Source organism: Chiloscyllium plagiosum, chromosome 13 (assembly GCF_004010195.1).
Source record: "Chiloscyllium plagiosum isolate BGI_BamShark_2017 chromosome 13, ASM401019v2, whole genome shotgun sequence".
Lineage (NCBI taxonomy): Eukaryota > Metazoa > Chordata > Chondrichthyes > Orectolobiformes > Hemiscylliidae > Chiloscyllium > Chiloscyllium plagiosum.
In genome coordinates this window covers 2,441,905-2,464,771 of record NC_057722.1, presented here as the reverse complement: position 1 = coordinate 2,464,771, position 22,867 = coordinate 2,441,905, and the positions used below count along the sequence as shown (strand labels likewise).

General features: G+C 42.8%; 1 protein-coding gene across 2 annotated transcripts in view; it reads right to left on the bottom strand.

The window, feature by feature from the left end:
* The window catches only part of LOC122556265 (kyphoscoliosis peptidase-like), a 106,820-nt gene that overhangs the window by 7,983 nt on the left and 75,970 nt on the right, over positions 1–22,867 (bottom strand). For both annotated transcript variants that reach the window (XM_043702892.1, XM_043702891.1), the window contains 2 exons: positions 16,588–16,705; positions 303–491 (listed from right to left, as the gene is read on the bottom strand). In XM_043702892.1, the coding sequence (XP_043558827.1) occupies positions 303–491; positions 16,588–16,705 (307 nt within the window). The remainder of the gene's footprint in view (positions 1–302; positions 492–16,587; positions 16,706–22,867) is intronic.

Genomic DNA, 22,867 nt, shown 5'->3' with positions numbered 1-22,867 from the left:
CTGAACAGAGATCCATTACTTCCCACCAAGTGCCATGTTTTAGGTGGGTTTCACGAATGACTATGCCATTCCCTGATCGCTGCATGTGGAGCAACTTCAAGCGAAAAGCCTGCAAATGGTGACCTGTTTCCATTCTTGGACAAGATCAAAGAGACCTCAGTTCAGGGGAAAGATGAGAACACGGAAAGATAACTCATCCCAGACAGCAAAATAGCAATATATTCATACTTAATGATTACAGTGCCTGCAATTCAGAAAAAAGTTAAATGAAGAACTTAAATGATTTGAAAGGAAATACTAACTTGAAAGTAAACTTGCTGCAGGTTTCATTAACATGGCCTGCTCCCCATGTACTGTCCAGAAGATGCCACTTCCCATCCAAAAACACAGCATTCCATGCGTGATCAGCTTCTCCAGTGAACTTCTTCCCAACATCATAGTTGTAGCCTTTGGAGTATCCTTCAATTATTGTACACTGTATACCTGCAAGACTAATTTGTTGGCATTTAATGTATAGTCAATCATTAAGCACATTCAATTTATGATCTTCTTTTGAGAAACTTGTGAGGGCCAACATTGATAGGGTTTGGTAACAACTGGGTTTGATTAAGCGTAGGAGTATTACATCAGTCATGTTTGCAATGCCAAGTGCAAGCCTGTAGATTGTAAGAGAAGGTGGTTTATAAAATTATGAAGGGCATTGATAGGATAAATAGACAAAATCTTTTCCCTGGGGTCGGGGAGTCCAGAACTAGAGGGCATAGGTTTAGGGTGAGAGGGGAAAGATATAAAAGAGACCAAAGGGGCAACCTTTTCACGCAGAAGGTAGTACGTGTACGGAATAAGCTGCCAGAGGATGTGGTGGAGGCTGGTACAATTGCAACATTTAAGAGGCATTTGGATGGGTATATGAATAGGAAGGGTTTGGAGGGATATGGGCCGGGTACTGGCAGGTGGGACTAGATTGGTTTGGGATATCTGGTCAGCATGGACTGGTTGGACTGAAGGGTCTGTTTCCATGCTGTACATCTCTATGACTCTATGACTTTGTTGTTTTTAATTCTTGGAATCTGGGTATCAATCACTATGCCTCACGTTTCTAAATGCCCTTGAGAAGGTAACAGTAAGATGCTTTCTTGAAATGCTGCTGCCCTTATGCTGAAGGTGGACCCATAATGTTGTTAGAGAGAGAATTCTAGGATTTTGATCCAGTAACAGTGAAGGAACAGTGACATATTTCCAAGTCAGGATCATGAGTGTTTTGGAGGGGAACTCCCAGGTGATGGTGTTCCCACATATCTGCCGCTTCTACTGTTTGATTTGTTGTATTTGAGCTTATAGACAATAAACAATGCTGCCAGTGTATATCTGTGGTAAATGGAGTGAATGTTCAAGGTGATGGAAGGTGTGACACTCAAGCAGGCTGTTTTTTCCCCTAGGATGGTGTTGAGCTTCGTGAGTGTTATTGGAGCTGCACTCATTCAGGCAAGCAAGAAGAATTCCATCACACCCCTAACTTGTACCTTGTAGATGATTTGGGAAGATAAGATGTAACATAGTCACCATGGAATTCCCAGCCTCTGACTTACTCATATAGCCACAGTAATTATGTGACTGGTCCAGTTCAGAGTGTGGTCAATGGTAATACCCATGATTCCATTGTTGGGGAATTCAGCAATAGTAATAAGATTGAATATCTAGCAGACATGGCTAGATATTCTCTAATAAAAATGAATTTTTGTAAGTTTTGAGATCATAGTTAAAATCATGGATGGTCCAATGAGTCTTGAATTCAATGTATTGAGAAGAGAAATTATGTAGGGTGATGCTATGGGGTCTGACCTGTTTAGTAAAGGAAATTACTGGGAAGACATGGTGGCATGGTGACTCAGTGGTTAGCACTGCTGCTTCACAGTGCCAGAGACTCAGGTTTGATTCCAGCCTTGGCTGACTGTCTGTGTGGAGTTTGCACGTTCTCCATGTGTCTGCGTGGGGTTCCTCCGGGAGCTCCAGTTTCCTCCTACTATCCAAAGATGTGCAGGTCAGGTGAATTGGCCATGTTAAATTGTCCATTGTGTTAGGTGCATTAGTCAGGGGTAAATTCAGAAGAATGGGTCTGGGTAGGTTGCTCTTCGGAGGGTCGGTGTGGACTTGTTGAACTGAAGGGCCTGTATCCATACTGTAGGGAATCGAATTGAAAATATTAGAATCAACTTAAATATTTTGCTTGGTGATTCTTATTCTCTCACCAATGAAGTTCTCTCTTCTGAAGAAAGGTCAGTGGACTCAAAATGTTAACTCTGCTTTCTCTCCACAGATACTGCCAGACTTGCTGTGTTTTTCTAGCAATTGTTTTTGTTACTAAGTTCCAGCATCTATAGTTCTTCGGGGGTTTTTTTGGACAGAAAAAATGATCTATGGACTGGCTAAATGGAGTGAAATTGCATGAAGTGTAATGCTGTGTAGGTTCCCAGAGTGGAACTGGAGGTTACATTGCCCTAGGATATGATCATGCTCTGGTGATTCTAGGAGGAGAGGTTACCTAGCAATGGTGCAGAATGAGATTGGAGTGCAAGCAGAGACTGTGGTTCAACTAGATCAAGGACTGCGGAACAAACTAGGGAAGCGATGATCATGACGTTTTGGTGGTGACAAACAAATGAGAAAATAAATTGATAAGATTTCAAACAAAAAGAGTTGGATACTTGGAAACAATTTGGTGTCTTCTCTGTAGCACCAGAATAGCCAGCCTGTACAGCAAAAGTACTTCCTGATGGAGCATGGAAGTAAGGTTCGGGTCTTTGGATTTTGAAAAGTGACTGCCTGACCAAGATGTCAGTGTGAATGTTCCTACTGCAGGGAAAGTAATTTTTGTGGATTCTCTTTCATCTTTTAGCTACGTTAGTGTGATTGTAGGTAGATTGGTACAAACGCCACATTTTTGCAGGGTGGAATATGTTAAAGAAGTATGTTTTTGAGAGAAGTAGGTGATGTGGAAGGGAGCACAAGGAAATAAAAGAGGCTGTTTCAAAATACCTGAACTGCAGAAATACAAGCGCTGACAGAAACTATAGACTTGGGTTGCCTTTACTGGACATTCAGAGGCAAATCTGAATTTCAGGCATTCTGAGAAAAGTTTGCCCTTTCAGTATATAATTATTCTCTTTGGGATAATATTCATTCAATGAAGAATGTTATTGAGAAAATGTTGAGGATTGACTTCGCTCCAATAAAGGAAATTTGGGAAAGGAAAGCGAATTCTAAAGAAGAATTGGTTGACAAATATCACCCATTATGTTTTAGTTTAGATTACTTAGATTACTTACAGTGTGGGTACAGGCCCTTCAGCCCACACCGACCCGCCGAAGCGCAACCCACCCAGACCCATTCCCCAATATTTATCCTTTCACCTAACCCTACAGGCAATTTAGCATGGCCAATTCACCTAACCTGCACAGTTTTGGACTGTGGGAGGAAACCAGAGCACCCGGAGGAAACCCACACAGACACGGGGAGAATGTGCAAACTCCACACAGACAGTCGCCTGAGGCCGGAAATTGAACCTGGGTCTTTGGCTTGTTGCAAGAAATTAATAGCGTCTTAGATGGTGTTATGATTCATAAGAATTGTGTAAAACCATTGTTGTATGCTAAATATGTCAAAATATAATATAGGGCTTTTTATTTAAAGAAGTCAAGTATATCTATTGCGGTTTGTTAATTATGCTGTTAGATACATTGTTGCAAGGACTGGGATCACATATAAAGGATGACAGTCTCTCTAAGCAAGAATTTTTAGATTAGTTTCCCTACAGTGTGGAAACAGGCCCTTCAGCCCAACCAGTCCACACCGACCCTCCGGAGAGTAACCCACCCCGACCCATTTCCCTCTGACTAATGCACCTAACATTATGGGCAATTTAGCATGGCCAATTCACCTAACCTGCACAGTTTTTGGATTGTGGGAGGAAACCAGAGCATCCAGAGAAAACCCACGCAGACATGGGGAGAATGTGCAAATTCCACGCAGACAGTCGCCTGAGGCTGGAATCGAACCTGAGACCCTGATGCTGTAAGGCAGCAGTGTTAACCACTGAGCCACCGTGCCACCCCAAGTTCTCCCCTTCACCAGTGGGGATTTAACATAGAAGATGTTGCAATTATGTAATAGATGATGAAGATGGTCCGCAGACTCCCAGGTCATTTGCTCTTCATATGGATATGGGCTGTGACAGGATATTGCCCCATTTCATTATTTGACAGGCAACTACTCAACTTTTGATTTCACTTCAACCTGTGCTCCTGATCTTTGTGTATCCTAAACCCCCACCCCTGCTTGGATCTGCTCTTATTCCTGGCCAGATAGCTAGCAACAGGAGTAGGTAATGTCACATAAATGGGCTAATTAAACCTGACTTGTTGCCTTTCTTCTGTGTTTATGCCCATGCTGGGGCAACGCTTGAGACAGAGCACTCAGTCCCTTTGTGTATACGTGAGTCTTTCTGACCAGTAGGCAACATGGGATCATGAATGCAGTATCTCACCCCACAATAGCTGTTTCATTTTAACTCGTTATGCTTCTTTTAATTCAAGGGGTTTTGCTCATTTACTTTGGGTGGCACGGTGACTCAGCGGTTAGCACTGCTGCCTCACAGCGCTTGGGACCCAGGTTTAAGTTCAGCCTCAGGTGTGGAGTTTGCACATTCTCCCTATGCCTGCGTGGGTTTCCTCCGGGTGTTCCGGTTTCCTCTCACAAACCAAAGATGTGCAGCTTAGGTAAATTGGCCGTGGTAAATGTCCATAGTGGTCAGGGATGTGTGGGTTAGGTGCATTAGCCAGCAGTAAATATAGAGTAATAGGGTGACCACTTGTTCTGGGTGGGTTACTCTTCAGAGGGTCAGTGTGGACTTGTTGGGTCAAAAGCTCTGTTTCTGCACTGTAGAGAGATATAGAACATAGAATATCACAGCGCAATACAGGCTCTTCAGCCCTCGATGTTACGCTGACCTGTGAATCCAATCTGAAGCCCGTCTAATCTACACTACTCCATTCTCGTCCATATGCCTACCCAAAGACCATGTAAATGTCCTTAAAGTTGGTGAGTCTACTGCTGTTGCAGGTAGTGCAATCCTTGTCCCTACTCCTTTTTGATTAAAGAAACAACCTCTGACATCTGTCCTATGTATCTATCACCCCTCAATTTCAAGCTATGTCCCTTCATGCTAGCCATCACCATCTATGGAAAACCCTCTGATTATCTTATATGTCTCAATTAATCACCTCTCAACCTTCTTCTCTCTAATAAAAACAGCCTCAAGTCCCTCAGCCTTTCCTCACAAGACCTTCACTCCAGACCACGTAACATCCTGGTAAATCTCCTCTGAACCTTTGCCAACACTTCCACATCCTTCCATAATGCGGTGACCAGAAGTGTACGCAATATGCCAAGTGCGGCCGGTCTAGAGTTTTGTACGTCTGCAGCATGACTTCATGGTTCTGAAACTCAATCCATCTACCAATAAAAATTAATACATCTTATGCCTTCTTAACAATCCTATCAGCCTGAGTGGCAACTTTCAAAGATCTGTGTACGTGGACACCGAGATCTCTCTGCTCATCTACACTGCCAAGAATCTTATCATTAGCCCAGTACTCTGCAATCCTGTTACTCCTTCCAAAGTGAATTACCTCACACTTTTACGTATTAAACTCCATTTCAACCTCTCAACCCAGCTCTGCGGCTTATCTGTGCCCCTCTGTAGCCTACAACATCAGTCATCACTATTCACGACTCTACTGACTTTAATGTCGCCAGCAAACTTACTAACCCATCCTTCTACACCCTCATTCAGGTCATTTATAAAAATGACAAACAGCAGTGGATCCAAAACAGATCCTTGTAATACACCACTAGTAACAATTTCTGATCCGAACCACTAAATCACCCACAATCCTACGCCTCCGTATTTTGTGCAATAGCCTACCTTGGGGAACCTTATCAAATGCCTTATTGAAATCTATATCCACCACATCAACTGCTTTACCTTCATCCATCTGTTTGGTCACCTTCTCAAAAAACTCAATTAGGTTTGTGAGGCATGACCTACCCTTCACAAAACCATGTTGACTCGCCCTAATCAACTTATTCTTCTTGAGATGACTGTAAATCCTATCTTTTATAACCCTTTCCAACACTTTACCCACAACCAAAGTAAGGATCACTGGTCTTTAATTACCCCGTTGTCTCTACTCCCCTCCTTGAATAAGGGAACAACATTTGCTATCCTCCAGTCTCCTGGCACTATTCCTGCAGACAATGACATCATAAAGGTCAAAGCCAAGGGCTCTGCAATCTCGTCCCTGGATTCCCAGAGAATCCTAGGATAAATCCCATCTTGCCCAGGGGACTTATCTATTTTTACATTTTCCAGAATTGCTAACATCACCTCCTTGTGAACCTCAATCCCATCTAGTCTAGTCACCTGTATCTCAGTATTCTCCTCGACCACATTGTCTTTTTCCAGTGTGAATACTGTTGAAAAATATTCATTTCGCACTTCCTCTATCTCCTCTGACTCCATGCACAGCTTCCCACTACTATCCTTGATTGGCCCTAATCTTTCTCTAGTCATTCTTTTATTCCTGACATACCTATCGGAAGCTTTAGGATTTTCCTTGATCCTATCCGCCAATGACTTCTCATGTCGCCTCCTGGCTTTTCTTAGCTCTCTCCTTAGGTCTTTCCTGGCTAACTTGAAACTCTCAAGCCTCCCAACTGAGCCTTCACATCTCATCCTAACATAAGCCTTCTGCTTCCTCTTGACAAGAGAGGTTCTATGATTTACAATATATATTCTCAAAAACGTATAACGTAAATCAGCAAGAACACTAATTTGGTAGTGAGGCAGCACTGATCTGTGTAATGCTATGTCCTGCCAATAAACCCATCGGCAAGGATAAGAATGGTCTTGTTTTGTACGTCACCAGCTAGCTTGGATCCATTTAATGGCACATGCTTAATAGGACACATTAATAATAACAAAATAGCTGGACCAGAGAGGGTAAACTGTTGTCCTCGTTTGAACTGCCCCTAACTGTTTCCTCTAGACGTGGGGAATTATAATCAGAGCATTAGTGTTTGTGTATAGTATTGCCTACCCTGGGCCACAACCAATATGGCTTGAGGTATTTGTTGTGTTAAAATTGATGAAATAGACAAGCAACCAACTTAATTCGCTGATTTATGAGACAATTGATACTGGCTTAATTCAAGGGTTAATGAAACAGGGAGGAAGGGAATTATCTGAAGAGAACTCTAAGGGGACATCTGGAGGAGGTTAAAAATTGCTGGAGAGATTCATGAGAGTAAACATAGATGGAAGTGGAGTCTAAATGCATTCATGAGTCAAGGTCATGACTGAATGTCTGTGAGGAAATAAAGGAGCAATTTAAACTGAATCTCTATCTTTAACCTAAAGCCCCCCAATAATACTTATGGCAACGACAAGGAAAACCTCGACAATATATCAAAAAGTAGCTGTAGCTTCTGAGTGTGTCATTTAGTTAAAGTAGAGGTGTTGACATGTTCACTGGAATCACTCCTAAGAATGGTTTTCAGGCCTGTTACCATTTTTGATTTGAATGAATGACTTGGATTCTCACTGCACACCAATTACATTTAAAGATACCAGACTCGGGCCAGTTGAAACAGAGAGGATGATGGTGTAGAACCGGCCTGCATTTTGATGGCACTTCTACAAGCCGAGGAAATAACAAAATGATTTGCAACTGGGAGAATATAGAGAATTAGGCAGCAATTTAAAAAAGATCTACCTGCTGGAGGGTAGTAATATCTGGATTACTCCCGGTGCTACGAGCTAGTGAGGGTAGGAATAGGGGGATAGAGCAGATGAATGCATGACTGAGGAGCTAGTGTATGGGAGAAGGAGTCACATTTTTGGATCATTGGAATATCTTTGGGGTAGAAGTGACCTGTATGAGAAGGATGGATTGCACCTAAATTGGAAGAGGATTAATAGACAGGCAGGGAGATTTGCTAGAGCTACTCGGGAGGATTTAAACTCCAGGGTGGGGAGGGGTGGGGGGGGGGGTGAGCCTGTGGTGAGGAAAGAGATGAAGACATCAACCGGAGACTGATACAGTTGAGAAAAGAAGTGAGTCAAACAGTTAGGGCAGGTAGAGAAAAAGCAGAGAACGAGGTAGGACTGATAAATTAAATTATATTTATTTCAATGCAAAAGGTCTAACAGGGAAAACAGATGAACTCAGGGCATGGTGAGGACCACGGGACTGGGATATCATAGCAATTACAGAAACATGGCTCAGGGATGGGCAGGACTGGCAGCTTAATGTTCCAGGATACAAATGCTACAGGAAAGATAGAAAGGGAAGCAAGAGAGGAGGGAGAGTGACAATTTTGATAAGGGATAGCATTACAGCTGTGCTGAGGGAGGATATTCCTGGAAATACATCCAGGGAAGTTATTTGGGTGGAACTGAGAAATAAGAAAGGGATGATCACCTTATTGGGATTGTATTATAGACTCCTAATTGTTAGCAGGAAATTGAGAAACAAATTTGTCAGGAGATTACAATTATCTGTAAGAATAATAGGGTGTTTACAGTAAGGGACTTTAAGTTTCCAAACACAAATTGGAACTGCCATAGTGTTAAAGGTTTAGATGGTGAGGCATTTGTTAAGTGTGTACAAGACAATTTTCTGAGTCAGTATATGGATGTACTTACTAGAAAACTTGTAAAACTTGACCTATTCTTGGGAAATAAGGCAGATGACTGAGGTGTCAGTGGGGGAGCACTTTGGGGCCAGCAACCATAATTCTATTAGTTTTAAAATGGTGATGGAAAAGGATAGACCAGATCTAAAAGTTGAAATTCCAAATTAGAGGAGGGTAATTTTGACGGTATTAGGCAAAAACTTTCAAAAGTTGATTGGGTGCAGATGTTCACAGGTAAAGGACGGCTGGAAAATGGGGAGCCTTCAGAAATGAGATAATGAGAGTCCAGAGACAGTATATTCCTGTTAGGGTGAAAGGAAACGCTGGTAGGTATAGGGAATGCTGGATGACTAGAGAAATTAAGGTTTTGGTTAAGAAAAAGAAGGAAGCACATGTCAGGTCTAGACAGGATAGATCGAGTGAATCCTTAGAAGAGTATAAAGGCAGTAGGAGTATATTTAAGAGGGGAATCAGGAGAGCAAAAAGGGGACATAAGATAGCTTTGGCAAATAGGGTTAAGGAGAATCCAGAAGGTTTTTACAAATATATTAAGGACAAAAGGGTAACTAGTGAGCGAATAGAACCCCTCAAAGATCAGCAAAGCAGCCTTTGTGTGGAGCCGCAGGAGATGGGGGAGATACTAAACGACTATTTTACATCAGTGTTTATCATGGAGAAGGATGTGGAAGATACAGAATGTAGGGAAATAGATAGTGACATCTTGAAAAATGTCCATATTACAGAGGAGGAAGTGCTAGATGTCTTGAAATGCGCAAAGGTGGACGAATCCCCAGGACTTGATCAAGTCTATTCTGGAAGCTCAGGAAGTGATTATTCAGCCCCTTGCTGAGATATTTGTATCATGGATAGTCACAGGTGAGGTGCTGAAAGACTGCAGGTTGACTGGAGGTGGTACCATTATTTAAGAAAGGTGATAAGGACTATAGACCGATGAGCCAAACGTTGCTGTTAGGCAAGTTGTTGGAGGGAATCCTGAGGGACAGGATTTACACGTATTTGGAAAGGCAAGGATTGATATAGGGATAGTCAACATGGCTTTGTGCGTGGGAAATCAGGTCTCACAAATTTGATTGAGTTTTTTGTAAAAGTAACAAAGAGGATGAGGGCAGAGAGGTGGATGTGATCTATATGGACTTTAGTAAGGAATTCAACAAGATTCCCCATGGGAGACTGGTTAGCAAGATTAGATCTCATGGAAGACAGGGAAATCTCGCCATTTGGATATCGAACTAGCTCAAAGATTCAGAGGGTGGTGGTGGATAGTTGTTTTTCAGACTGGAGGCCTGTGACCAGTGGAGTGCCACAAGGATCTGTGTTGGGTCCACTACTTTTCATCATTTATATAAATGATTTCTATATGAACATGGGAGGTATAGTTAGTAAGTTTGCAGATGACACCAAAATTGGAGGTGTAATGGTAGGCCAAGTAGGTTACCTCAGATTACAATGGGCTCTTGATCAGATGGACCATTGGGCTGAGAAGTGGCAGATGGAGTTTAATTCAGATAAATGCGAGGTGCTGCATTTTGGGAAATCAAATCTTAGAAGGACTTATACACTTAATGGTAAGGTCCTAGGGAGTGTTGCTGAACAAAGAGACCTTGGAGTGCAGGTTCATAGCTCCTTGAAAGTAGAGTTGCAGGCGCCGGGCCTAGCCATGGCCTGAAATCTCGGTCAGCCTGCGAGTCTGGCATCAGGATAGTGAAGGCGTTTGGTATGCTTTCCTTTATTGGTCAGAGGATTGAGTATCGGAGTTGGGTGGTCATCTTGCACCTATACAGGACGTTGGTTATGCCAGTTTTTGAATATTGCGTGCAGTTCTCGTTCCCTTCCTATCACAAGGATGTTGTGAAACTTGAGAGGGTTCAGAATAGATTTACAAGAATGTTGCCAGGGTTGGAGGATTTGAGCTATAGGGAGAGGCTGAATAGGCTGTGGCTGTTTTCCCTGGAGTGTCGAAGGCTGAGGGGTGACCTCATAGAGGTTTATAAAATCACAAGGGGCATGGATAGGATAAATAGACAAAGTCTTTTCTTTGGCGTGGTGGAGTCCAGAACTATATGGCATAGGTTAGGGTGAGAGGGATTAGATATAAAAGGGAACTAAGGGAAACTGTTTCACGCAGAGGGTGGTGCAGGTACGAAATGAGCTGCCAGAAGAGATGGTGAAGGCTAGTACAATTGCAGCATTTAAAAGGCATCTTGATGGGTATATGAAGAGGAAGGGTTTGGAGGGATAAGGGCCAAGTGCAGGCAAATGGGACTAGATTGGATTTGGATATCTGGTCAGCATGGTCGGATTGGACTGAAGGGTCTGTTTCCGTGCTATACATCTCTATGACTCTATAACTCTAAATACATACATGTCATTCGTGTTGAAGGGTTGTTGTGCGGTGGTGCAACAGGAAATTCTTGCATAACAGGATTCCACAAAAAAAGTAAACTAAATGGAACAAATGATTTGCTTTCTTTGCTGTTTGAACTATGCCTTGGAATCTTTTTGAGACAGTAGACAGGGCATTGATTTAACAGACAGCAGCTCTGGCAACACAGCGCTCCCTCCAGGCAGGACTTGGCCTGGATTATGTACTCATGTTTCTGATGTTGGTCTTAAACATGCTCACTCATTGTCCATTTTCCAGACAGAGACTGACAGGTTATTTGATATTAAGAGGATCAATGTACCAGAGATTGTTGCAGTTAATGTTAAAATTCATCCATAAGTTTATTGTAGCTGCCTTGAGGGGCTGAATGGCCTATTACTTTTCCCATTTCTTATGCTCATAGTTTTTGTTGACATGTTGGCATGGAATACCGTGTGCAATTCTGGTCACCTCACTACAAGAAGGATGTGATAGCACTTGAAGGGGTACAAAGGAGATACAATAGCATGTTCCCTGGGAAGGAGAATTTTTTAAAAATTAATTCCTTGGATGAGGGCCTGCTGGCTAGGCCTGTGTTTATTGCCCATCCCAGGGAACTGTCAAGAGTCAACCACATTGCTGTGGGCCTGGAGTCACATGTAAGCCAGACCAGGTAAGAATGATAGTTTCCTCTCTAAAGGACAGTGAGCCAGATGGGCTTTTCCAGCAATGTACATGGCTTCATAGTTATCATTTGACTCTTAACTCCAGATTTTATTGAAAACAAATGTCACCATCTGCCATGGCAGGATTTAAACTCAATTCTCCAGACATTATCTGGGTCTCTGGATTAATACCACTACGCCATTGCCTAGCTCATTAGAGCGATAAGGAGAGACGAGACAGGCTTAGATTGTTTTATTTAGATTAGAAGAGGCTTGGGGGAAATTATTGCAATGTATAAGATTATGAGGTATTTAGACAGGGTGAATAGAGAGCTGATGGCCCCTTGATTGAGGGGTCAAACATGAGAGGGCACAATTTTGGGGTCAGAGACAAGAGATTCAGAGGGTATTTCAGATAAAAAAAGTCTTTTCACTCGGTTGTGGGTGGGGTGGTGGTGGTAGGAATCTGGTACAGATTGTCTGGGAAGGTAGTGGATGCCAAAAACCTACAACTTTTAAAAAATAATATATGGATGAGCACTTGAAATATAACATTCAAGGATATGGGGACAATGCAGGAAATTGGGATTTGCGTGCCTTTAATAGTAGTTATTGTCAGTGCTGACTCAATGGGCCAAAGGGCCTATTCTGTGCTATATGAAATTTTGGCTTTTTGACTGTATGTTTTATTGAATCGATGAATTCCCACCAAGTCACAATATGTGCAGTTCTTTCCACCTACGTCCCTTTTATTCATTGCATCGATATTAAGATATATTGCCTAGCTTGACTGGGCACTGCTTCACCTTGCACAGTCTCTCATTCCTCCCTTAAGCTTTTAACACACAAACTAGTTTCTCCCCCTCTGACTTAATCAATGCCAACAGGACCTTGGATCTTCATAAAGGGGATTTCTAATGGTGAACAGTGAGGCAAGCAGGTGGACCAATGGCGTAACAGTGAAGGAGTGAAGAAAAATGAGCATTTGTAGAATCTTGACACTCAAGATTGGAGCTGTCAAGTTTCAAAGATTCAAAATGAATTTTGTAAGACAGTTGATAAATGCAGGTTGAACTTTGAAGACATGAGGTTGTTGACTTTCTCACTGAGCTGGTAAGTTTGTTTGCAAACGTTATGTACAAAGTAACATCATTACTCACCAGTGAAGTGTGGGTGTTCTGGCCCAATTGCAAATAAAGTGGCCCGGTTCGCTGAGTGGGTGGTATTGTTTCTGGTTTTGTTTCTTCGTGGTTGGTATATGGGGCCTAACTCTACATGTTTGTTGATGGACTTCCAGGTTGAGTGCCACACACCCATGCACGTCTTTGTTTGGCTTGTCCGAGGATGGATTCATTGTCCCAGCCGAATTGGTGCTCTTTGTCTATGCGTATGGGCACAAATGATAGTTGAGCGTGTCTCTTGCTGGCTAGCTGGTGTTTGCGTACCCTGATGGTTAGTTTTCCTCCAGTTTGCCATTTGTGGCAGTATTTACATGGTATTTCTGTATAATGTTGGTTCTATTAGTTGTGGGTTTGGGATCTGTGTACTCATCAATAGCTGTCAGTGTAGTTGTTGGTTTGTGGGCTACCATGATACCTAGGGATCAGAGTAGTCTGGTGGCCATTTCCAATATATCCTTGAAGTATGACAAGATGACCAGTGTATCCAGACATGTTGCGTCTTCCTGTTGTGTAGGTACTGACAGACTTTTTGGGTAAGCGTTGTTTTTGAAGATGTTCTTCTTCAGCTTTGCACAGCTCCGGGGTGCTGCAGTGTGTTATGGCTCACTTGAACAATGTTCCGATGTAGCTTCGTTTGTGGGTGTTGGGATGGCTGCTGTTGTAGTTGAGTACTTGATGTGTATGGATGGCCTTCCTGTGTGCACTGGTCTTGAGGTCACCAGTGGCCTTGCTCTCGATCATCATGTCCAGGAGGGGAAGTTGGTTGTTGTTCTTTTCTGCTTTGGTGAATTTTACATCAGTGAGGGTCTTGTTTATGAGCCTCTGGGTTTCTTCTAGTTGAGCATGTTTGGTAATGACATAGAGGATCCTCTAAGTTCAGGGTGGGTAGTGGGAAGGGTTGTCTATTGTAGTCTTTGCATTACATTTTCCACTATTAATCCTGATATTGGTGATCCCATGGGTGTTCTGTTGATTTGCCTATATACCTAACCATTGAAGATGAAGTGGATTGTGAAGTACAGATGTGCTAGTAGTGTGTTTGCTTTCTCAATGTATTGTGCCCTGTTTATTATGATAGCCTTGCATCCTTTGTGCACCAGTTGGATTACAATGTTCTTGTCTTTCCCGAGCCCTCTGTGTTAAGGGTGTTCCATTCACTCATTTTGCTTAGCGATGGGGATATCAACTGCTGGAATTGTGAGTTTCTTCTGTGAGTCCATGTAAAGACTGCCACAAACATTACATAGGGCAAACCAGATGAAAACTAGCCATCAGGGTACATGAACACCAATTAACCACCAAGAGACATGATCAACTATCAATTGTGTCCACACACGGACAAAGAAGGACACAAATTCAACTGGGATAACATATCCATCCTAGGACAAGCCAACCGAAGACATACTTGAGAATTCCTTAGAGGCCTGGCAATCAACCCAGAACTCCATTAACAAACATGTAGAGTTAGACCCCCTACACTAACCACTAAGAAATGACACCAGAAATGGTACCACCCAGCTCAGCAAACTGGGACACATTAGCAAGAAGAACAGAACACCAACACTTCTCTGGAGGTGCACTGATGAGTTCCCTTTAGTATGGTGACAACAGGTCTGCAAACAAACTTACCAGCTCAGTGAGAAAGTCAACAACCTCATCCACAACCTGAGCTACAAATCTTCTCAAGAACTTTGAAGACATGGCAATGGGAACGAGACTGACCAGGGAAAGTTAAATAATGTGTTGGAACATGAATTACCCCAGTGTGAAGGAAGTTAAAAATAGTTGCCAGCAATCCTCACTAATAAAGATGAAAATTCTTTAGGGCTGTATTTCCAGATCATATGATTGAGTCCTATTCCCACTGATAATGCACAAGAGAGAAGTAAGTATCAGGGTTTGTTGTGACTTCCGCTCTGTAACTTTTACATCCTCCTGATAGAGGCATAGAGATGTACAGCATGGAAACAGACCCTTCAGTCCAACCCGTCCATGCCGACCAGATATCCCAACCCAATCTAGTTCCACCTGCCAGCACCTGGCCCATATTCCTCCAAACTCTTCCTATTCATATACCCATCCAAATGCCTTTTAAATGTTGCAATATACCAGCCTCTGCCAATTCCTCTGGCAGCCCAGCCTCTCCCTATAGCTCAAATCCTCCAACTCTGACAACATCCTTGTCAATCTTTTCTGAACCTTTTCAAGTTTCACAACATCTTTCCGATAGGAAGGAGACCAGAATTGCACGCAATATTCCAACAGTGGCCTAACCAATGTCCTGTACCGCCGCAACATGACCTCCCAACTCCTGTACTCAAAACTCTGACTAATAGAGGAAAGCATACCAAACACCTTCTTCACTATCCTATCTACCTGTGACTCCACTTTCAAGGAGCTATGAACCTCCACTCTAAGGCCTCTTTGTTGAGCAACACTCCCTAGGGCCTTACCATTAAGTGTATAAGTCCTGCTAAGATTTGCTTTCCCAAAATGCAGCACCTTGCATTTATCTGATTTAAACTCCATCTGCCACTTCTCAGCCCATTGGCCCATCTGGTCCAGATCCTGTTGTAATCTGAAATAACCCACTTTGCTGTACACTACACCTCCAATTTTGGTGTCATCTGCAAACTTACTAACTGTACCTCTTATGCTCACATCCAAATCATTTATATACATGACGAAAAGTAGAGGACCCAGTACTGAACCTTGTGGCACTCCACTGGTCCCAGGCTTCCAGTCTGAAAAACAACCCTCCACACCATTGAAAAGCCAGAGCTTGGCTTAATTAATGACACTTTTTGCTGACACCGAGTCTAGAAAATCCAATCCAGGACCTGAGCATGTGATCAAGGCTGCAGTGCAATGCTTAAAGGAATGTCATCATGTCAGAGATTATAATCTTTGCATATCTTTGCATATCTTTGCAGCTTTTTGATTCAGGCTGATGGTGGCACGGTGGCTCAGTGTCTAGCACTGCTGCCTCACAGTGCCAGGGACCCAGGTTCGATTCCAGTCTCAGGTGATTGTCTGTGTGGAGTTTGCACATTCTCCCTGTGTCTGCGTAGGTTTCCTCTACGTGCTCCAGTTTCCTCCCACAATCCAAAGATGTGCAGGTTAGGTGAATTGGCCATGCTAAGTTTCCCATAGTGTTAGTTGCATTAGTCAAAGGGAATTGGGTCTGAGTGGGTTACGCTTTGGAGCGTCGGTGTGAACTTGTTGGGCCGAAGGTCCTGTTTCCACACTGTAGGGAATCTAATCTAATCTATTCAGCAGGTTTGATGGGCGGAATGGCCTCCTCCTGCCTCTCTTTCCTACGTTTCTGTTGTGTGGCAAAATTCAAAGAAGGACAGTAAATAATTTATTACCTAGTGCTGTAACAACAATGGAATTGAAGAATTAACCAGCCATGGTGCCTGAGCTTGGTTCTGACCACTGAAAACTGCAGATGAAATGGTGTATCGTAAAAGGGATGACAATGTTCTACAACCTCAGCACGTTGAGAAAAGGCCATATAAATTTCAAATTTGCAAAGAGATAGAGAGAGAAAAAAAGAATAGTGTGGGAAAAGAGAGCAAAGGTAGAAATGAAACAAAATTACCTGCACATTTCACAAAAGAGACCTGAATATCCAGCGCACACTGCTTTTCCAGACTTCAATACATCAGTAGGGCTATTGTGCTTTGTGTGCTTGTTGTGAAATCCCTTCACGTCATATTCTGCAAAGATATTAAAGAATTGGCTACTACCACTTCCAATTTTAACAAGGAATATATGGTAATAGAATTATTTGTTTCTTTAATGTTCCACAGAAATCTGAAAATATTGACAAAAGCTACACTCAGGAGCACCTAGAGCATTGCCACCTGTAGAAAGCTCACTTGTTACTACTACAGGAAGGCATACAGTGAAAGAGAAAGCTAGATAATAAACTGTCAAACACAGAATTAAATCGCAGGTGATGGCAACTTATAAGCAATACATGTATAAATGACTTATGGAGGTTTAAACTACGTTTTTGAATTATGAAAGATAATAAATTTTATAGCACTTATCAAACCTTTGAGAGGTGTTGAAAAGGACTTTGTACAAATTACTTTTGATGTGTAGACATTTGGTGTTGATAGACACAACAGATTTTGTGAAGGTAAAGGCATGTCCATTTAAAAATAAACTTAATTACTCCATGGTGGCTCACTGGTTAGCACTTCACAGCGCCAGGGACCCAGGTTCGATTCCAGCCTTGGGTAACTGTGTGCAGTTTGCACATTCACCCAGTGTCTGCATGGGTTTCCTCCCACAGTCCAAAGATGTGCAGGCCAGGTGAATTGGCCATGCTAAATTGCCCATAGTGTTAGGTGCATGAGTCAGGGGTAAATATAAAGTAGGGGAATGGGTCTTCAAAGAGTTGGTGTGGACTTGTTGGGACAAATGGCCTGTTTCCATACTGTAGGGAGTCTAATTTAATTGGGAGAGGTGAAAATTTCATTGCCCCCCTGTCTGCAGGTTACAAATGTAACTTTGTATTTGCTTGAAGTGCTATTTCAAGGATCTTTACAAGTTATAGCTGGATAGGTGACTCTGTTAAATCAACCACCCCTAAAAGGTAGAAAACCTGTGTAATTTCTTTTTAAGTATGATGCAAGGACATAATTCTGACAGAACAGATATTCTCCTGCAATAAACTACATTCATCTTTCTTTTTCCTACCGCATGGAGACAAGGCCCTTTGGCCCAAACTGGTCTCTGCCAACCAAAATTTCCATCCATGTTAACCCAATTTCTCTGCACTGGGCCCATATCCTTCTAAAACTTTCCTATCCATGTATTTGTCCAAATACCTTTTAAACATTGTTAATGTATCCACCTCAACCACTTTCACTGGCAGCTCATTCCATATACGTATCACCCTCTGTGTAAAAATGTTGCCCCTCAGGTTCCTTTTGATTCTTTGCCCTCTTATCTTAAACTGATGCCCTCTAGTCTTCGATTCCCCAACTCTGGGAAAAAGACTGAATGTATTCAGGAGAAAGTGAGGACTCCAGATGCTGACGATCAGTGTCGTAGAGTGGGGAGCTGGAAAAGCACAGCCGGTCAGACAGCATCCAAGGAGCAGGAGAATCGATTTTTCGAGCATAAGCCCTTCATCAGGAATGAAAATTGTGGCCCAAGGGGGCCGAAACACAAATGGGAGGGGGGTGGGGCTGGGGAACATAGCTGGAAATGCAATAGGTAGATGAAGGGGATAGGTTGGAGAGGAGGGTGGAGCGGATGAGTGGGAAGAAAGATGGATAGGTAGGACAGTTCAAGAGGGCAGTGCCAAGTTGGAAGGTTGGATCTGGGATAAGGTGGGGGAGTGGAATTAAGGAACCTGGTGAAATCCACATTGATCTTGTGTGGTTGGAGTGTCCCAAGGCGGAAGATGAGACATTCTTCTTCCAGGCATCGGGTGGTTAGGGTTTGGCGGCGGAGGAGGCCCAGGGCTTGCACGTCCTTAGCAGAGTGGGAGGTGGATTAAAGTGTTTGGCCACAAGGTGGTGGGATTGTTTAGTGCGAATGTTCCAGAGATGTTCTCTGAAACGTTCTGCAAGTTGGCATCCTGTCTCTCCAATGTAGAGGAGACCACATTGGGAGCAACAGACACAGTAGATAACGTGTGTGGAAGTACAGGTAAATTTGGATGTGGAAGGATACTTTGGGGCCTGGGACGGAGGTGAGGGGGGAGGTGTGAGCACAGGTTTTGCAATTCTTGCAGCAGCAGAGGAAGGTGCTGGGAGGGCAGGGTGGGTTAGTAGGGTCATGGAACTAACAAGAGTCATAGAGCTGTACAGCATGGAAACAGACCCTTCAGTCCAACTCGTCCATGCCAACCAGATATCCCAACCTAATCTGGTCCCATTTGCCAGCACTTGGATCATATCCCTCTGAACCCTCCCTAGTCATGTACCCATCCAGATGTCTTTTAAATGTTGTAATTGTACCAGCCTCCACCACTTCCTCTGGCAGCTCATTACATACATACACCATCCTCTGCATGAAAAAGTTGCCCCTTAAGTCTCCTTTATATCTTTCCTCTCTCAGCTGAAACCTATGCCCTCTCATTCTTACTCCCCCACCCCAGGAAAAAGACTTTGTCTATTTAACCTATCCAAGCCCCTCATGATGTTATAAATCTCTATAAGGTCACCCCTCAGCCTTCAACCCTCCAGAGAAAACAGTCCCAGCCTATTCAGCCTCTCTCTATAACTCAAATCCTCCAACACTGACAATATGCTTGCAAATCTTTTCTGAACTCTTTCAAGTTTCACAACATCCTTCCGATAGGGTAATCAAAGATAGAGAACAGGAAAAATTTCTGGCTGTAACAGCTGCTCCTTTTTGAGGTATTTTAGGTGTTGGAGGTGATTTCCTCAAATTCCATGAGCAGCATTTATTGTTTTATACGCTGCTGCATTGTTTTGGAACTTTGAAAAAAAAAAGTAAAAACAACAGCAGCTTTAAACGGGAGAGGAACAGACAAAGGAAGCACATGGTGAGGACAGTGCAGGAGAGAGAGAGAGAGAAAGAGAGAGAGGGGAAGAAACCCACATTGCTAACTGAGAGTTAGCAGTTACTGCCTTTGCTGTTGAATTCATGTATTGCTGGACACCAGAGTGCATCTGGGAAAATTAAAAACAGTGAAATTCACAACTGATCTTGGAGGAACCTATTTGGAGAGGTCACAGCGCAGAAGCAGATGAGTGGATTTTAAGCGCGGCCTTAAAATAAGTCTGCAGCAGTGAGTAGAGTGGGTTCTTTCTTGATTACATGTTTTATTGAGCTATGTCTCTTGATTAAACTTTAAATATATATGTCATAAGTATTAATTTAACTTAGAGCAGTGTTTTGTAGAGGAATAAGACAGTACTATTTTCTGGGTCTGTAGATTGAAAGAAGCAAAAATGGCCTTTAGTAGCTGAACATGCTCTTCTTGTCAGATATGGGAGTTTACGGAGAGTTTATGGATTACTGAGGATTATATCTGCAATAAATGGCATTGGTTGCGAATCCTATCATATCGAGTGGATCATTTGGAGAGGCAGATAGAGTCAATGAGGAATTTACAAGAGCATGGGGATATGATGGATGGCAATTATGGGACGGGGGGAAAAGTCTCAGGTACAGTCACATAGATGGGTTAACTCCAGGAAAGGTAAGAGCAGTTGGCAGGTAGTGCAGGAATCTTCTGTGGCTATCCCCATTTCAAACAAGTATGCTGTTTTGGAAAATGTAGGGGGTGGTGGACACTCAGGGTACGTAGCACAAAAAGCCATGTTTCTGGTATTGAGACTGGCTCTAATGTTTTGAGACGTACATCAGGTTCCAAGTGATCAATTGTGTTAGGGGACTCTCTAGCCTGAGGTACAGACAGACGTTTCTGAGGTCAGCAGCGAAAAATCAGAATGGTGTGTTGCTTCCCTGGTGTCAGGATCAAGGATGTCTCAGAGATGGTGCAGAATGTTCTCAACACATTGAAACTAACAACATAGGAAGGGAAAAGGTTGAGATTCTGAAGGGAGATTACAGAAAGTTAGGCAGGAATTTAAAAAGGAGGTCCTCGAGAGTAGTAATATGTGGATTACTTGCAGTGCTACAAGAGAGTGAGGGCAGGAATAGGAGGATAGAGCAGGTGAACGCATGGCTGAGGAGCTGGTGTATGGGAGAAGGATTCACATTTTTGGATCATTGGAAGCTTTTTTGTGGTAGAAGTGAACTGTACAAGAAGGACGGGACTAATAAACTTGCAGGGAGATTTGCTAGAGCTGCTTGGGAGGATTTAAACTGGTAAGATGGTGAGGTGGTGGTGGTGTAGAGACCCAGGGAGATAGTGAGGAAAGATTTAAAATGCTACAGGAAGGACAGAAAGGGAGGCAAAAGAGAAGGGGGAGTGGCATTTTTGATAAGGGATAGCATTACTTCTGCACTTAGGGAGAATATTCCTGGAAATGCATCCAGGGAAGTTATTTGGGTGGAACTGAGAAATAAGAAAGGGATGATCACCTTATTGGGATTGTATTATAGACCCCCTAATAGTCAGAGAGAAATTGAGTAACAAATTTGTAAGGACATCTCAGCTATCTGTAAGAATAATAGGGTGGTTATGGTAGGGGATTTTAACTTTCCAAACATAGACTGGAACTGCCATAGTATTAAGGGTTTAGATGAAGAGAAATTTGTTCAGTGTGTACAAGAAAATTTTCTGATTCAGTATGTGGATGTACCTACTACAGAAGGTACAAAGCTTGACCTACTCTTGGGAAATAAGGCAGGTGACTGAGGTATCAGTGGGGGAGCACTTCGGGGCCAATGACCATAATTCTATTAATTTTAAACCAGTGATGGAAAAGGATAGACCAGATCTAAAAGTTGAAGTTCTAAATTAGAGGAAGGCCAATTTTGACGGTATTAGGTAAGAACTTTCAAAAGCTGATTGGGCACAGATGTTTGCAGGTAAAGGGATGACTGGAAAATGGGAAGCCTTCAGAAATGAGGTAATGAGAGTCCAGGGACAGTATATTCCTGTTAGGGTGAAAGGAAAGGCTGGTAGGTATAGGGAATGCTGGATGATGAAAGAAATTGAGGATATGCTTAAGTAAAAGAAGGAAGCATATGCCAGGTATAGACAAGATAGATTGAATGAATCCTTAGAAAACTACAAAGGCAGTAGGAGGCATTTAAAAGCAAAATCAAGAGGGCTAAAAGGGGAGATGAGATAGCTTTGGCAAATAGAATTAAGGAGAATCCAAAGGGTCTTGACAAATATATTAAGGACAAAAGGATAACAAGGGAAATAATAGGGCCCCTCAAAGATCAGCAGGACAGCCTTTGTATGGAGCCGCAGAAAGTGGGGGAGATACTAAACAAGTATTTTGCATCAGTGTTTACTGTGGAAAAGGACATGGAAGATATAGAATGTAGGGAAATAGATGGTGACACCTTGAAAAATGTCCATATTACAGAGGAGGACGTGCTGGATGTCTTCAGACGCATAAAAGTGGATAAATCACCAGGACCTGATCAGGTGTACTCTAGAACTCTGTGGGAAGCTAGGGAAGTGATTGCGGGGCCTCATACTGAGATATTTGTATCATCGATAGTCACAGGTGAGGTGCTGGAAGATTGAAGGTTGGCTAACGTGGTGGTAAGAAAGGTGGTAAGGACAAGCCAGGGAACTATGGGCCAGTGAGTCTGACATCAGTGATGGGCAAGTTGTTGGAGGGAATCCTGAGGGACAGGATGTACATGTATTTGAAAAGGCAAGGACTGATTAGGAATACTCAACATGGCTTTGTGCATGGGAAATCATGTCTCACAAACTTGATTGAGGTTTTTGAAGAAGTAACAAAGAGGATTGACGTGGGCAGAGCAGTAGATGTAATCTGTATGGACTTCAGTGAGGTATTTGACAAGGTTCCACATGGGAGACTGGTGAGCAAGGTTAGATCTCATGGAAGAAAAGGAGAACTCACCATTTGAATACAGAACTGGCTCAAAGGTAGAAGACAGAGGAGGGTGGTGGTGGAAGGTTGTTTTTCAGACTGGAGGCCTGTGACCAGTGGAGTGCCACAAGGATTGGTGCTGGGTCCACTACTTTTCATCATTTATGTAAATGATTTGAATGGGAACATAAGAGGTACAGTTAGTAAGTTTGCAGATGACAGCGAAGAGGGTTATCTCAGATTACAATAGGATCTGGACCAGATGGGCCAATGGGCTGAGAAGTGGCAGATGGAGTTTAATTTAGATAAATGTGAAGTGCTGCATTTTGGGAAAGCAAATCTTAGCAGGACTTATACACTTAATGGTAAGGTCCTAGGGAATGTTGCTAAACAAAGAGACCT